This window comes from Bubalus kerabau, chromosome 6 (genome assembly GCF_029407905.1).
Source record: "Bubalus kerabau isolate K-KA32 ecotype Philippines breed swamp buffalo chromosome 6, PCC_UOA_SB_1v2, whole genome shotgun sequence".
In the NCBI taxonomy this organism is placed as follows: domain Eukaryota; kingdom Metazoa; phylum Chordata; class Mammalia; order Artiodactyla; family Bovidae; genus Bubalus; species Bubalus kerabau.
The window spans coordinates 26125344-26142914 of NC_073629.1; the positions used below are offsets into that span (position 1 = coordinate 26125344).

A 17571-nucleotide genomic window follows, 5' to 3' on the forward strand; every position below is an offset into this window, starting at 1 on the left:
CTCCAGGGGATCTTCCCAACCCAGGGATCGAACCCAGGTCTCCTGCATTGCAGGCAGACGCTTTAACCTCTGAGCCACCAGGGAAGCCCAAAGAGTAAACATCTTTTAATTTCATGGCTGTCACCATCCACAGACTTTATTTTTTAAAGCAATTTTAGTTTTACCAAAAAAAAAAAAAAAATAGCAGAAAGTAGACAGAATTCCCAAAGTCTCCCTCTCTTACAGGCTCAGTTTTTCCCTATTTTTCCCATCTCAAAAGTGTGCTACATTTGTTACAACTGAAGAACCAATGTTGACACATTATTATTAACTGAAGTCCATATAGTTTACATTAAGGTTCTCTTTTTGTGTGTACAGTTCTATGAATTATTACAAATATATGTCATGAATCCACCATTTCAATATTATACAGGATTGTTTCACTATCTGAAATATCCCCTAGGCTCTACTTATTCAAACTTCCCCTTTTCCTGACCCTGACCCATCCCTTCCTAGAACACCTGGCAGTCTCTGATCTTTTTATTTTCTCCATTGTTTTGCCATTTTGAGAATATCACATCATTGGAATCAGATAACATGCAGCCTTTGTAGACTGTCTGCTTTCACTTAGCGATATGCATTTAAGATTCCTCCAGGTCTTTTCATGACTTGGTAGTTCATTTCTTATCACATAATAATACTCCACTGTATATATGTGCAAGAAGGCAATGGCAACCCACTCCAGTACTCTTGCCTGGCAAATCCCATGGACAGAGGAGCCTGGTAGGCTGCAGTCCATGGGGTCGCTGAGGGTCGGACACTTCTGAGCGACTTCACTTTCACTTTCATGCACTGGAGAAGGAAATGGCAACCCACTCCAGTGTTCTTGCCTAGAGAATCCCAGGGACAGGGAAGCCTGGTGGGCTGCCGTCTATGGGGTCGCACAGAGTTGGACATGACTGAAGTGACTTAGCAGTAGTAGTATATATGTGCAGTGGTTTATCCATCCACCTATTGAGGGATATATTGGTTGCTTCAGGTTTTGGGCAATTATAAATAAAGCTGCTTATGAATATCTGCATGCATGCAACTGTGTAAGAAACTTTAAAAGAAACAGCCAGGGCCTCTTCCAAAGAGGCTGCACATTTTTGCACTTTCATCAGCAATGAATAAGAGTTCCTGTTGCCCCCTGTTCTTCTCAGCATTTGATATTGTTAGTTTTTGGGTTTTAGCCCAAAGTGGTTGTCTGAGCTTTACAAATAGCTGAAGAAAGAAGAAAAGTGAAAGGCAGAGGAGAAAAGGAAAGATATTCCCTTTAGTAAGAAGAGAAAAGAAGGTCTTTTAAAATGAATGGTGCAAAGAAATAGAGGAAAACAATAGAATGAAAAAAGACGAAATCTTTTTAAGAAAATTGGGGATATCAAGGAAACATTTCATGCAAGGATGGGCACAATGAAGAAATAAAGAAATGATAAGGACCTAACAGAAGCAAAAGAGATTAAGAAGAGGTGGCAAGAATAGACAGAACTGTTAAAAAAAAAATCTTACTGACCCAGATAACTATGATGGTGTGGTCACTCACTAGAGCTGGACAAATGTGTGAGGTCAAGTGGGCCTTAGGAAGCATTACTGTGAACAAAGCTAGTGGAGGTGACAGAATTCCAGCTGAGCTATTTAAAATCCTAAAAGGTGATGCTGTCAAAGTACTGCACTCACTATATCTGAAAATTTGGAAAACTCATTAGTGGCCACAGGACTGGAAAAGTCAGTTTTCATTCCAATCCCAAAGACAGGTAATGCCAAAGAATGTTCAAACTACTGCACAACTGCACTAATTTCACATACTAGCCAGGTTTTACTCAAACTCCTTCAAGCTAGGTTTCAGCAGTACATGAACCAAGAACTTCCAGATGTACAAGCTGGGTTTAGAAAAGGCAGAGGAACCAGAGATCAAATTGCCAACATTCATTGGATTATGGAGAGAGCAAGGGAGTTCCAGAAAAACATCTACTTCTGCTTCATTGACTGCGCTAAAGCCTTTGACTGTGTGGATCACAACAAACTGGAAAATTATTAAAGAGATGGGAATACCAGACCACCTTACCTGTTTACTGAGAAAGCTTCATGTGGGTCAAGAAGCAATAGTTAGAACCAGACGTGGAATGATCTGGTTCAAAATTCAAACTGGTTCAAATTGGGAAAGGAGTATGACAAGGCTGTATATTGTCATCCTGCTTATTTAACTTATATGCAGAGTACGTGCATGCTCATTAAGTTGCTTCAGTCATGTCTGACTCTTTGTGACCCTACGGACTGTAGCCCACCAGGCTCCTCTGTCCATGGGATTCTCTAGGCAAGAATGCTGAAGTGGGCTGCCATTTCCTCCTCCAGGGGATCTTCCCAACTCAGGGATCAAACCCATGTCTCCTGTGTCTCCTCCCTTGCAGGCAGGTTCTTAACCTGCTGAGCCATTGGGGAAGCCTCACTAATTATTAGAGAAATGAAGATTAAAACTACAATGAGATACCATCTCACACCAGTCAGAATGGCCATCATCCAAAAATCTACAAATAATAAATGCTGGAAAGGATGTGGAGAAAAGGGAACCCTCTTTTATTGTTGGTGGGAATGTAAACTGCAACAGCCACCATGGAAAACAGTATGGAGATTCCTTAAAAAAGGAGGAATAAAACTACCATATGAGCCAACAAGCCCACTACTGAGCATTCACTCTGAGAAAACCATAATTGAAAAAGACACATGTACCCCTAGTGTTCATAGCAGCACGGTTTACATTAGCTAGGACATGGAAGTAACCTAGATGTCCATCAACAGATGAATGGATAAAGAAGATGTGGGGTGTGTGTGTGTATGTGTGTATATATATATATGTATATATATATATATACACACACACACATACAATGGAATATTACTCAGCCATAAAAAAGAACAAATTTGAGTCTGTTCCAGGGAGATGGGTGGACTTAGAACCTATTTTGTGAAGGTTGAGTGAAGTAAGTCAGAAAGAGAAAAACAAATATTGTATATTAACATATACATATGGAATCTAGAAAAATGGTATTGATGAGCCTATTTGCAGGGAAGGAATGGAGATGCAGATATATAGAGAGAATGAACTTGTGGGCACAGTGGATGAAGGAAAGAGTGGGATGCTTGGAGAAATTAGCATTAACATATATGCACTACCATGTGTAAAATAGATAGCTGGCATGAAGTTGCTATATAATACAGGGAGCTCAGCCTGATGTTCTGTGATGACCTAAAGGGGTGGAGTAGGGGGAGGGGAGGGAGGCTCAAGAGGGAGATGATACATGTATAATTATGGTGAATTTGCATTATTGAATGGCGGAAACCAACACAGCATTGTAAAGCAGTTTTCCTCCAATTAAAAATATCCTTTGGTTTTTTTAACTATGTAGAAATGTACAAAGAATTATCACTTCACAGACTATACAGAAACAGACAGTAGGCCATATTTGCCCTATATTCAAACTTTGACCATTTTTATTCTATATCCTTACAGACTTTTTAATGTACAATGTCAATTTATTCAGTAGAAGTATATTTAAAGTTTTTGAAAGGGTAGAATAGCTTCTTCACTCCTTATCATTTAATCCTTATTTCTTTAAATCTGAAATAATTAAGTCCTTTCATTGTTTTCAGATTTGCTTTTGTATATTTTGAAAATATGATTTTAGATACTTACAAATGTAGAATTGTTTTATCTTTATGAGCAATTTAGCATTTTATCAGTATACAATGACTTTTTATTCTAGGATTCTGTTTTTTGCCCTAATACTGATTTTGCTTATATTATTATAACTACACCAGCTATTGTTTAGTACTTCCCCAGTATAACGTTTTCCACACTTTATTTTACTTTCTGTGGTTTATGTTTAAAAATGTCTCTTATGAACAGTGTGCATGTGTGTTCACTTGCTTCATTCATGTCTGACTCTTTGCAATCCCATGAAGTATAATCCACCCAGGCTCTTCTGTCCATTGGATTATCCCATCAAAAATACTAGAGTGGGTTACCATTTCCTCTTTCAGGGACTCTTCCTGAACAAGAGAATGAACCCGCATCTTATGCAACTCCTGAACTGGCAGGTGGATTCTTTCTCACTGAATCACCTGGGAAGCCCCCTTGTGAGCATAATATCAGTCAGTCACTCAGTCATGTCTGACTCTTTGCGACCCATGGACTGCAGCACGCCAGGCTTCCTTGTCTATCACCAACTCCTGAGTTTGCTCAAACTCATGTAGGTGTATATTTTAAAATTAGATGATTCTGTGTTTTAACTGGAGATTATAGGCTACGTATTACATACCATATTTTCTGAAAATATCTTTATGTTGTCCTCATTCTTAAAGGGGCTTCCTAGGTGACCCAGTATAGAACAGTCTTATGGACTTTGTGGGAGAGGGAGAGGGTGGGAAGATTTGGGAGAATGGCATTGAAACATGTAAAATATCATGTATGAAACGAGTCGCCAGTCCAGGTTCAATGCACGATGCTGGATGCTTGGGGCTGGTACACTGGGATGACCCAGAGGGATGGTATGGGGAGGGAGGAGGGAGGAGGGTTCAGGATGGGGAACACATGTATACCTGTGGCGGATTCATTTTGATATTTGGCAAAACTAATACAATTATGTAAAGTTTAAAAATAAAATAAAATTTAAAAAAAAGAACTAAAAATGGGGGAAATGAGATATAAATTTGTTATTTTACCATAAAAATAAAATATTACTTATATTACTATTGCTACTAATAATTTTATTAGTAATATAAAACTTGCAATACCACTTTTTTAAAAGTGTGTATATATTATTTTTTAAATAAGAAAAAATGTAAAAATATATCATAAGCAAATAAGCATACATGTATACAAAGGATGTTCTTTGATGCATGAGTTTAATAATAAAAGGGACAATTTAAACACCTAACAAGACAAGACTGGTGAAAATATAATTATACATAATGGAATATGCTAAAGCTATCAAAATAACATTGTGGAATATTATTTAATGGCATAAGAAATATTCATTATGTATTATGAATGAATATAAAATTAAATGAATATAAAACAGATTATAAAACAGTAAAAAAAAAAAAAGAATCCTCCTGCCAATGCAGGAGACACAAATTAGATCCCTGATTCAGGAAGATCCCTGAGAGAAGGAAATGGTAACACACTCTAGTATTCTTTCCTGGGAAATCCCATGGACAGAAGAACCTGGTGTACTGCAGATCATGGGGTGGCAAAAGATTCGGACATGACTTAGCAACTAAACAACAACAATCTTGAAAGATAATTTCACTAGGTATATAATTATAGACTGACAGGTATTTCCTCTTAGTATGTGGACAATAAAGAACTAAAGAGTCTCTTGATGAAAGTGAAAGAGGAGAGTGAAAAAGTTGGCTTAAAATTCTGCATTCAAAAAACTGAGATCATAGCATCCAGTCTCATCACTTCCTGGCAAATAGATGGAGAAACAATGGAAACAGTGAGAGGCTTTATTCTGGGGGCTCCAAAATCACTGCAGATGGTGACTGCAGCCATGAAATTAAAAGACACTTGCTCCTTGGAAGAAAAGCTATGACCAATCTAGACAGTGTATTAAAAAGCAGAGAAATTACTTTGCTGACAGAGGTCTATCTAGTCAAACCTATAGTTTTTCCAGTAGTCATGTATGGATGTGAGAGCTGGACCATAAAGAAAGCTGAGCACCAAAGAATTGATGCTTTTGAACTGTGTTGTTGGAAAAGACTCTTGAGAGTCCCTTGGACTGCAAGGAGATCCAACCAGTCCATCCTAAAATAAATCAGTCCTGAATATTCATTGAAAAGACTGATGCTGACGCTGAAACTCCAATACACTGACCACCTGATGCGAAGAACTGACTCATTTGAAAAGACCCTGATGCTGGGAAAGATTCAAAGCAGGAGGAGAAGGGAACAACAGAGAATAAGATGGTTGGATGGCATCACTGACTTGATGAGTTTGAGCAAGCTCTGGGAGTTGGTGATGGACAGGGAAGAGTCAGACATGACTGAGTGAATGAACTGACTGATGTGGACAATAATTCTTCATACTAGTCTTGCATTGATTTTTACTGTTGAAAAGGTTGTCTATCTAATTGTTGTTGCTTAGAAGATAATCTAAGTGAAAAAAGTAAGTAAGTGAAGTCGCTCAGTCGTGTTCGACTCTTTGCGACCCCATGGACTGTAGCCTACCAGGCCCCTCTGTCCATGGGATTTTCCAGGCAATAGTACTGGAGTGGATTGCCATTTCCTTCTCCAGCGGATCTTCCCAACCCAGGGATCGAACCCGGGTCTCCCACATTGTAGACAGACGTTTTACCGTCTGAGCCACCAGGAAAGTCTGCCTTTAAAACATTTTATTTTTTAATGCAATGTCAATATGATTTAACTAGGTATCAGTTCAGTTCAGTTCAGTCCCTCAGTCATGTCTGACTATTTGCAATCCCATGAACGGCAGCACACCAGGCCTCCCTGTCCATCACCAACTCCCGGAGTTTACCCAAACTCATGTCCATTGAGTTGGTGATGCCATCTAATCATCTCATCCTGTCATTCCCTTCTCCTCCTGCCTTCTATCTTTCCCAACATCAGGGTCTTTTCAAATGAGTCAGCTCTTCGCATCAGGTGGCCAAAGTATTGGAGTTTCAGCTTCAACATCAGTCCTTCCAATGAACACCCAGGACTGATCTCCTTTAGGATGGACTGGTTGGATCTCCTTGCAGTCCAACGGATTCTCAAGAGTCTTCTCCAACACCACAGTTCAAAAGCATCAATTCTTCTGCACTCAGCTTTCTTTGTAGTCCAACTCTCACATCCATACATGACTACTAGAAAAACCATAGCCTTGACTAGATGGACCTTTGTTGACAAAGTAATGTCTCTGCTTTTTAATATGCTGTCCAGGTTGGTCATAACTTCCCTTCCAAGGCATAAGCATCTTTTAATTTCATGGCTGCAATCACCATCTGCAGTGGTATGGGTTTCTTTTTATTTACCCAAATGAGACTATATTGGGCTTTTTGAATATGTAGATTAGTATGTTTTATTGGTTCTGGAACTTTCTAAATTTTTTTTTAAGTATTGCTTCTGATCCATTTCTCTCTCTTCTTCTATAATTCCAATTAAACTTATGTTAGAGAACTTTTACCTCTCTTTACATTGGCTCTTTGAGCTTCATTCTAAATAATTTCTACATGTCTATCTTTCAGTTCTCTTTTAGTCCTCTAGAAATACTAATATGTCCAAATTAAGTCTTAGAGCAATGGAAAGGCTTAAATATATCTAAATGTATCTTTCTTCTTTGGTTCCCCCTGTTAGTTGACTCAGCATCTTACACCAAGATCCATGCCCTGTTGCACATTTCATGGTTTAAATCTAAACAACCTCCCTGGAGGCAACAATACTTCACTATCTTTTTTGCAACTTTTTTTTCCTCAGTCTGAATTTACTTCATCACTGAGGCTTGACAATACAGGCAGATCTTGTCTAGAGATTACTTGTTACTTATACAAATAGAGTAAATCTACCTTGATAGAGGAACTGAGATAATATTTACAGGGTTACATGTGAGTTTCCTTGGTTCTGTCTTCTTGTTCCAATTTAATGGTGGTGGGGAGGGTTTGAGAGGGATGTGTGTAACAGATGGTTTTTTTTTTTTTTTCTTTTTTTTTTTTTTTTGACTTTTTTTTTTTAATTTTATTTTTAAACTTTACATAATTGTATTAGTTTTGCCAAATATCAAAATGAATCCGCCACAGGTATACATGTGTTCCCCATCCTGAACCCTCCTCCCTCCTCCCTCCCCATACCATCCCTCTGGGTCGTCCCAGTGCGCTAGCCCCAAGCATCCAGTATCGTGCATTGAACCTGGACTGGCGACTCGTTTCATACATGATATTTTACATGTTTCAATGCCATTCTCCCAAATCTTCCCACCCTCTCCCTCTCTCACAGAGTCCATAAGACTGTTCTATACATCAGTGTCTCTTTTGCTGTCTCGTACACAGGGTTATTGTTACCATCTTTCTAAATTCCATATATATGCATTAGTATACTGTATTGGTGTTTTTCTTTCTGGCTTACTTCACTCTGTATAATAGGCTCCAGTTTCATCCACCTCGTTAGAACTGATTCAAATGTATTCTTTTTAATGGCTGAGTAATACTCCATTGTGTATATGTACCACTGCTTTCTTATCCATTCATCTGCTGATGGACATCTAGGTTGCTTCCATGTCCTGGCTATTATAAACAGTGCTGCAATGAACACTGGGGTACACATGTCTCTTTCCCTTCTGGTTTCCTCAGTGTGTATGCCCAGCAGTGGGATTGCTGGATCATAAGGCAGGTCTATTTCCAGTTTTTTAAGGAATCTCCACACTGTTCTCCATACTGGCTGTACTAGTTTGCATTCCCACCAACAGTGTAAGAGGGTTCCCTTTTCTCCACACCCTCTCCAGCATTTATTACTTGTAGACTTTTGGATCGCAGCCATTCTGACTGGTGTGAAGTGGTACCTCATAGTGGTTTTGATTTGCATTTCTCTGATAATGAGTGATGTTGAGCATCTTTTCATGTGTTTGTTAGCCATCTGTATGTCTTCTTTGGAGAAATGTCTATTTAGTTCTTTGGCCCATTTTTTGATTGGGTCATTTATTTTTCTGGAGTTGAGCTGTAGGAGTTGCTTGTATATTTTTGAGATTAGTTGTTCATCAGTTGCTTCATTTGCTATTATTTTCTCCCATTCTGAAGGCTGCCTTTTCACCTTGCTAATAGTTTCCTTTGATGTGCAGAAGCTTTTAAGTTTAATTAGGTCTCATTTGTTTGTTTTTATTTCCAGTATTCTGGGAGGTGGGTCATAGAGGATCCTGCTGTGATGTATGTCAGAGTGTGTTTTGCCTATGTTCTCCTCTAGGAGTTTTATAGTTTCCGGTCTTACATTTAGATCTTTAATCCATTTTGAGTTTATTTTTGTGTATGGTGTTAGAAAGTGTTCTAGTTTCATTCTTTTACAAGTGGTTGACCAGATTTCCCAGCACCACTTGTTAAAGAGGTTGTCTTTAATCCATTGTATATTCTTGCCTCCTTTGTCAAAGATAAGGTGTCCATATGTGCGTGGATTTATCTCTGGGCTTTCTATTTTGTTCCATTGATCTATATTTCTGTCTTTGTGCCAGTACCATACTGTCTTGATAACTGTGGCTTTGTAATAGAGCCTGAAGTCAGGTAGGTTGATTCCTCCAGTTCCATTCTTCTTTCTCAAGATTGCTTTGGCTATTCAAGGTTTTTTGTATTTCCATACAAATTGTGAAATTATTTGTTCTAGCTCTGTGAAGAATACTGTTGGTAGCTTGATAGGGATTGCATTGAATCTATAAATTGCTTTGGGTAGTATACTCATTTTCACTATATTGATTCTTCCAATCCATGAACACGGTATATTTCTCCATCTATTAGTGTCCTCTTTGATTTCTTTCACAACAGATGGTTTTAAATGTAGTAATTAAACTGGACAAATCCTCTCTGTATGAGAGGCCAATGATATGCTTGACTGGTAATGTTCTCCAGATCCAGGGCTCAAGAGAGATGTTTCCTGGAACTGAAATATGACAAAATTAGGGGAATGAAGAGTTAAAATTATACTCTATCATACTAGAGTCTATAATAAGTCAAAGAAAAAGAATCTGAAAGCTTGACAGATACATGGGAGAAAATGTAGACTTTAAAAAGCTGGGTACAGGGCTCCAAACCTGGAATCTGAGGAGAGGTAAGCAAGACTTAAAAGTGTAGAGAACTGATAATAGTGTGTATTGTTCCATAGACAGTGAACTTTCTATGCATGTATATATTTGTGGGAGGTGATGGGAATCCAGACAAGGTTCAAGTGCCAAGAATAAGATATTCATAAACTGATTTTTTCCTACTTGAGAAATAATATAACTGATGACCACCACTTGGACTTTCTATGCAACAGTGTCTGAGGTAGCCTACACTATATTAAAACTTAATGAATAATTCTATGTAAGTGATATTATAGTTAAATTGTTGTATTTGATATACTTGAACTCCCACAGGAAAATTTCAGAAAAATCAGTCACCTATGGCACATAAAAATGAAAGCCATGAACCTCCCCCAGAAACAGTTCAAACAATAACCCCTATGGATGTTCACTTAGGCACCTGGTTTACAACTACACCTCAAGGAAATCGGATTGGCACCAAAGGATCAGAAAGAATAGCAGACTTGGCCCCGTTTTTATCCTTTAAAGCCACAGATCCTGTCAATGGAACGGTATGACAAACTATTGTATATTATAAATTTTTCTAAATCATCAGAGTTGTAAAACAACATGTGGAAGAATGCCTGGCAAATAATAAATTTTCAATAACTATCTGTTAAGTAGCCACTTTATGTATAAATAGATGGATTCATCTTCCCAAATCTAAAACTACTGTATGGTTTATTTGACCCAGAGTAATGTATCATGAAATACTAATTCTTGAAGTAAGAGACAGATGATGAATTTTCTATTCCACTTTTAAGACATATGATTAGTGATATCCTATATTTCTTCATGTTAAATGTATTTATATTCTAGATGTGTGGGGCTCTGCCTTGCTTCTACTTCTCGTATGTACCTGACATGCATTGTAGAAATTTGTTCATGATCCTTGACTTCAAATAATTTACAGTATATTTAATGAGAGGCTCATATCAAATAACTCAAAAATTCAACAATGCCATAAAGCCTCTGTAAAAAGATTTTATTTGTAACCTAAGAAAAAGTGATATATGAGTGGTATAGAAAATAATGGTTTTGTTTATCTGTGAAGCAGATGTGAAATTTAAACCCCTGGGATGTACAATAGCATTTTCTATGGGCCAGGCTTTCTGTTAGCATCTTGCATACATTCTCTATTCAGGCCTCACACCAGTGTATATTATACAGACAAGGAAGGTAAGCCTCAGCAAATGAAGTAATGTGGCCAGAAAGTGCTGGAACCAGGTTTGTCATCAGTGATTGGTGACTAGAAACTGGGCTCTTTCCATTCTTCAGCTATTCCTCTATCATCTTATACGGAGCTTTGCACCTCTAAATCTAAACAAGACAAAGAATCCTGCATGCCTTGTCTCTAGTTTTTGGACTTCCAACCTTTGTTTACAACCACAAACTGCTAGTCAGAAGCAGAATGTCTGCTTCACATTGAGATAAATTTCATCATCTTACCAAACGTGTTTTCCTTTCTTCTTCAGCCTGCTTCTGTAACAGTTTCATACTCTTCTACCTTGTTTGCTAGTTCTTTCTTATGAGATTCAAAATACATATTATCTCAGGATGGCTTTGGTCACTTCAAATAGCTCATTTTAATTCAGCCTCAGTACAGATTATTTGCTTTAATATGCAAATTTGGTATTTCTTAGTTAATGACCCTTACTTTCTTTTACTGGTGGTGGTGGTGGTTTAGTCACTAAGTCATGTCCAACTCTTTGCAACCCCATGGATTGTAGCCTGCCAGGCTCCTCTGTCCATGGGATTTCCCAGGCAAGAATACTGGAGTGGGTTGCTATTTCCTTCTCCAAGGGATCTTCCTGACCCAGGAATTGAACCCAGGTCTCCTGCATTGGCAGGCAGACTCTTTTCCACTGAGAAACCAGGGAAGCCCCTTCCTTTTCTGATACCTAGAACCATTATGGAAGCACAAATCAACAGTTGGGAGCCTGGATTCAAACATAGACACCCAACAGTCTAATCACAACAATGGTAACAGTATTTACTGAGCACTCAGTCCTCTTGCCTGGAAAATCCAATGGACGGAGGAGCCTGGTGGGCTGCAGTCCATGGGGTCGCGAAGAGTTGGACACAACTGAGCGACTTCACTTTCACTTTTCACTTTCATGCATTGGAGAAGGAAATGGCAACCCACTCCAGTGTTCTTGCCTGGAGAATCCCAGGGACGGGGGAGCCTGGTGGGCTGCCATCTATGGGGTCACAGAGAGTCAGACATGACTGGGGCGACTTAGCAGCAGCAGCAGCACCATCCCAGGCCTTGTTCAGTGCTTTCCAGATATAACTTATCTAATTCTCACAAGAAACTATTGCTGTTTCCATTTTACATATGAGACAAAGAAGCTACAAACAGGCTAAATAATTTTTCCAAAATCACTCAGCAAGTGGTAGATTCAGAATGTGGACCCCAAGGTTGCATTCTAGATCTCATGTACTTAACCATTATGCAAATAAAAGCCAATGATCATATGAAATAAGATCAAAAGTGACATGAAGTAGCCATTTTACAGGAGTGGCACTAACCTTGCAGTGAGGCAGACATGGCTTTGAACCCCAGCCATGTTTCTTACAAGATGCATGACTTTGACTATTTCTAATTTAGGTTTTCTTATTCCTAAAATGAAGATTATGGTCATTACCTAAAATACTTGGGAAGATTAATACCAGATTAACACTATCAGGTGTTCAGGAAATATTCTTGCTGCTGTGTTCTTGCTACCACTAAAAATGATTATTTCCTGAGCCTATGGTGACCAGAAAATGTCAATGTTATGTGATATCATGAAATGTTAGAATAGTTATAAGTAATAACATGTAAATTTCTATACTAGATGAAGAGCTAATATTTAGCATTGCTAACTTGACCAATTAAATGTGAGCCACTTTACCAGCATTCTCTCATTTAGTCCATATAATGTCTCTGAAAAATATGCTGATGTTGGCTCCATTTTGCAGATGAGGAAACTAGAACACAGAGAAGGTAAGCAACTTGCCTAAATCACCTGTGGAGTCAGAAATTGAACTTGGGCAGGTTAACTCCAAAGCTCATGTTTTCAATCCTGCATTCTACAGCACTATTCCTCATTAGATACATTCAGTGGATGGATAGATATAGATATACACATCTGTATCATTGGGTGAGAGTGTGAAAGAGAAGAACTTAAAGATTAGCATGGACCTCTCTCTGAAATATATTGTTTTCTGCCTACCATAAAAAGATACAAATATAATTATCATCTTCTCCCAAAAACCCTAGACAGTCAGAGTCAGAAAACAGCTAGCAAACTTCATATTCATCTGGACTCTTTAGTGAAAACTGTGTCCCTTACAGTTAGGGCAGTACAAGGTAGAAAGTACCCAATGATTTTAAAATATACATTGTTGTTGTTCAATCGCAAATTCATGTCCGACTCTTGGTGACCCCATGGGCTACAGCACACCAGGCTTCCCTGTCCTTCACTATCTCCCGGAGTTTGCTCAAACTCATGTCCTTTGAGTTGGTGATGCCATCCAACCATCTCATCCTCTGCCGCCCTCCTCTCCTTTTGCCTATAATATGCATTATACAACTGGAGTGCATTGTTGCCAGTTGGGATCTGCAGTAGCAAACAGATGAAGTTTGCTTGTATAAGATGTTTTTAAGAGACACCATTTGTGAAAGGAAGCAGTGGGGAAGCAGGAATGGGCAGAGAGAGAAGCCGAGCTATGGTGCAGACACCACAGAGCTCCATGGCAGGAGCTCAGGAGCCAGTGTCATCCGTCCCAGTGTCCCAAGTCGGGGAGCGGGAGCCAGATCAGTGTGTCTCTGTCTTAGCAGAACAATGGAAGTCAGGCAAGGCATCTCTCTGCAGTTGAGGCAGGTGCTGGAAGAACTGACATCTGGAGGCTGTTTTCCAACTTCCCTCCCCACAGGTGGGGAGCAAGTCCTGTCTTGAAGGGAGACCTGGCACACCTTCACACACACATGTGCAGCTGGGGGTTTAGAGCTCCTCTGAACCATTTGGCTACAGGAAACAAAAGTCTCAGTGTTCTTTCAAATTGAAGCACTTCAGTTCAGTTCAGTTCAGTCGCTCAGTCGTGTCCGACTCTTTGCGACCCCATGAATCGCAGCACGCCAGGCCTCCCTGTCCATCACCAACTCCCGGAGTTCACTCAAACTCACTCTCATCGAGTCGGTGATGCCATCCAGCCATCTCATCCTCTGTCATCCCCTTTTCCTCCTGCCCCCAATGCCTCCCAGTATCAGGGTCTTTTCCAATGAGTCAACTCTTCGCATGAGGTGGCCAAAGTACTGGAGTTTCAGCTTTTGCATCATTCCCTCCAAAGAAATCCCAGAGCTGATCTTCAGAATGGACTGGTTGGATCTCCTTGCAGTCCAAGGGACTCTCAAGAGTCTTCTCCAACACCACAGTTCAAAAGCATCAATTCTTTTCACCTTGCTTATAGTCTCTTTTGTTGTGCAGAAGCTTTTAATTTTAATTAGATCCCATTTGTTTATTTTTGCTTTTATTTCCAATATTCTGGGAGGTGGGTCATAGAGGATCCTGCTGTGATGTATGCCGGAGAGTGTTTTGCCTATGTTCTCCTCTAGGAGTTTTATAATTTCTGGTCTTATGTTTAGATCTTTAATCCATTTTGAGTTTTGTGAGCTTTGTGTATGGTGTTAGAAATTGTTCTAGTTTCATTCTTTTACAAGTTATTGACCAGTTGATGTATGTTGGAGAGTGTTTTGCCTATGTTCTCCTCTAAGAGTTTTATAGTTTCTGGTCTTATGTTTAGATCTTTAATCCATTTTGAGTTTTGTTGAGTTTTGTGTATGGTGTTAGAAATTGTTCTAGTTTCATTCTTTTACAAGTTGTTGACCAGTTTTCCCAGCACCATTTGTTAAAGAGATTGTCTTTTCTCCATTACCATTTGTTAAAGAGATTGTCTTTTCTCCATTGTATATTCTTGCCTCCTTTGTCAAAGATAAGATGTCTATAGGTGCGTGGCTGGTGCACTGGGATGACCCAGAGGGAGGTGGGAGGGGGGTTCAGGATGGGGAACATGTGTACACCTGTGGCAGATGCATGTTGATGTATGGCAAAACCAATACAATATTGTAAAGTAAAAATAATAATAATAATATTAAAAAAAAAAAACAAAAGCATCAATTCTTTGGCGCTCAGCTTTCTTCACAGTCCAACTCTCACATGCATACATGACCACTGGAAAAACCATAGCCTTGACTAGATGGACCTTTGTTGGCAAAGTAATTGAAGCACTTACTAGGACTAAATTCTTTCTGTGTTTCTGGCTCTAGTCCACATACCTAAAACTCTCCTCTACTGCTTTGCCCCTCTTTGGATAACAACTGAGTCCTTGATATGACTTAACAAGCTTCCCAGTATGGTCCCTCACCTTCTAGCCTTGCTCCCACTACTCTGCCCATTGGTATCTGAGTTCCCTTGTGTCCAGCACACCTTTCTTCCATGCTTCCCTATACCAGCCTTTCACCCATGGCTCCCTGTGCCAACACCCAAAATCCAGGCTCTGGTATTGCATCCTCAGGGGAAGCAGACCACATCAGAACCCTCACTACAGACACCAGTGGTCCCTGGCTTATCTTAAACCTGTAGTTTCTAAGGGAACAGGACCTGGGGTCATCTTCCTGCATATACCTGGGTCATATCACTCCTGACATTAGCTTTTGACTCACAAATGTGTGACCATGGAAGGAGCATCACTGTTGAAGTAAGAGTCTTGGTCCAGCATCAGCTCTGGCACATGCTGAGTGACTTTAGGCAAGTTACTTAACTGCTCTAAGCCTGAATTTCCTCCAGGATTGTTATAAAGATTAGATCAAGTAGATGAGATAAAACTTTCACTTTTAAATAATCAGGCTTTTGATGGTAATCACTGGGGTGTAAAAATAAGCAAACTTGGGATTAACCAACCACCTGAACAAATGATGATGGTCTGCCTTTGTATGTTCAGGTTATGACAACTCGAGAAGACAAAGTGATCATCATTGAAAAGAAAGATGGTACTCGGATAGTGGATCATGCTGATGGTACCAGGATCACAACCTTTTATCAAGTTTATGAAGATCCGACTATTTCTTCGGAGGATCAAGAGACAGGTAAGCTTTAATTTTTCTGGAGGACTACATAGAGTCTCAAAGAGTTCGACATGACTGAAGCGACTGAGCAGCAGCAGCAGATAGTTGGTTAATACTGTGTTTTAGGTTCACAGCAAAGTGATTCAGTTACACATATACATGTATTTATTCTTTTTCAAGTAGATGACAATATTATGTCTTTAGGATAGGATAGGTAAAAACTTCACTGACTTTTCAAAACACTTGTAAGAAAAACAAATTTTTTTTAAGAACTCAAATCAACCAAAGAATACCCAGGCAGTCCAAACCAGAACCAATGGGGACCTTTATTATGGTCTTTATCCTCAGCTGACACGGGAGTGATAACAGCTCCAGTTGGCTAATGGATAGTAATAGTGCTTTTCCTATTTTTACCACTAAAAAGCTACAACCTGGATTGGTATTAACTAAAAGTTAATAATCATGAGTCAACTGTACTGAGCAATTAGATTTCAGACCTGTTTCCTTTGATCCTTAAGGAATCTAATTTTCCTACATAGACCTCAGATATGTCCTCCTTCAATTCTGTCTGACAATTCTCAGAAAAGAAAGTGGCAGCTGCTAATGAACTGGAGTCTGTTCATATAATCTAAAAACCTAACACCCTTCCTAAGCTAAATTTAAACAAGATTTTGAAATAAAAATTATTCCCTAATTCACTTTTGTTTAATTCTGGGGTTTATTTGTTGAATGCATGAAATGGTTCATTGCCAAATTAAATGCAACAAAATGGCAAGTGAGTAGAAAGAGAGGAACCTTTATATCCTGTTAGAGTGAAAACTTAAAAAGCCACTTGGGTGGGCAATTTTAAAATATCTGGCGAATTGAAAAGTGCATATCATGTGATACACTAATTCTCCATCTGGGTATATATAGAAAGATACTCTTTTCTTTTGTTTTTATTTTTATTGGGTTATAGGGGGTGGGTTGGGAAATATCTCTGCAAGTCAATTTCCCACTAGAGAAATGTCTATTCCAATTGTCCTGGGATAGCTTTCAAAGCTTTTTCCTTTTCTTGGGAAAGACACTCATACATTTGCACAAAGAAACAAGTACAGAGATGCTTCTTGCAACACTGAGTATAATATTAAAATATTGGGAAAGCATAAATGTCCATTAACAACAGAACAGAAAAGTAAAATGTGGTTTATTCTTACAAAGGGATACTATGTAGCAATTAAAATAAATGAAGTACCCACACATGTACCTGTTTACATCAGCACGTATATATCAAGATGGCTAAAGGCCTCAAAACATTAAGTGAAAAATTCAAGTGTGTGTCAGTTGCTCAGTCATGTTCGATTCTTTGGGGACCCCATGGACTGTAGCCCACCAGGCTCCTCTGTCCATGAAATTCTCCAGGCAAGAGTACTGGAGTGGGTAGCCATTCCCTTCTCCAGGGGATCTTCCTGACCCAGGGATCGAACCCAGGCCTCCTGCGTTGCAGGCAGATTCTTTATTGTCTAGGCCACCAGGGAAGCCCAGTAGTATGATACACAGGGTGATATATAACTTATGTAAATTTAAAGCAACAAAATATTTCTGATATATACATTTATATAAAAGTATTATAGTGGATTGTGAGAAAAAG

The 17571-nt window shown here is 39.0% G+C and overlaps 1 protein-coding gene across 1 annotated transcript in view; it reads left to right on the top strand.

Annotated features, from left to right (window-relative positions):
- Positions 1-17571, top strand: part of LOC129654860 (sperm-associated antigen 17-like) — a 330465-nt gene that overhangs the window by 262622 nt on the left and 50272 nt on the right. Inside the window, exons 23-24 of the mRNA XM_055584600.1 lie at positions 10229-10344; positions 15818-15962. Of these exons, the coding sequence (XP_055440575.1) occupies positions 10229-10344; positions 15818-15962 (261 nt within the window). The remainder of the gene's footprint in view (positions 1-10228; positions 10345-15817; positions 15963-17571) is intronic.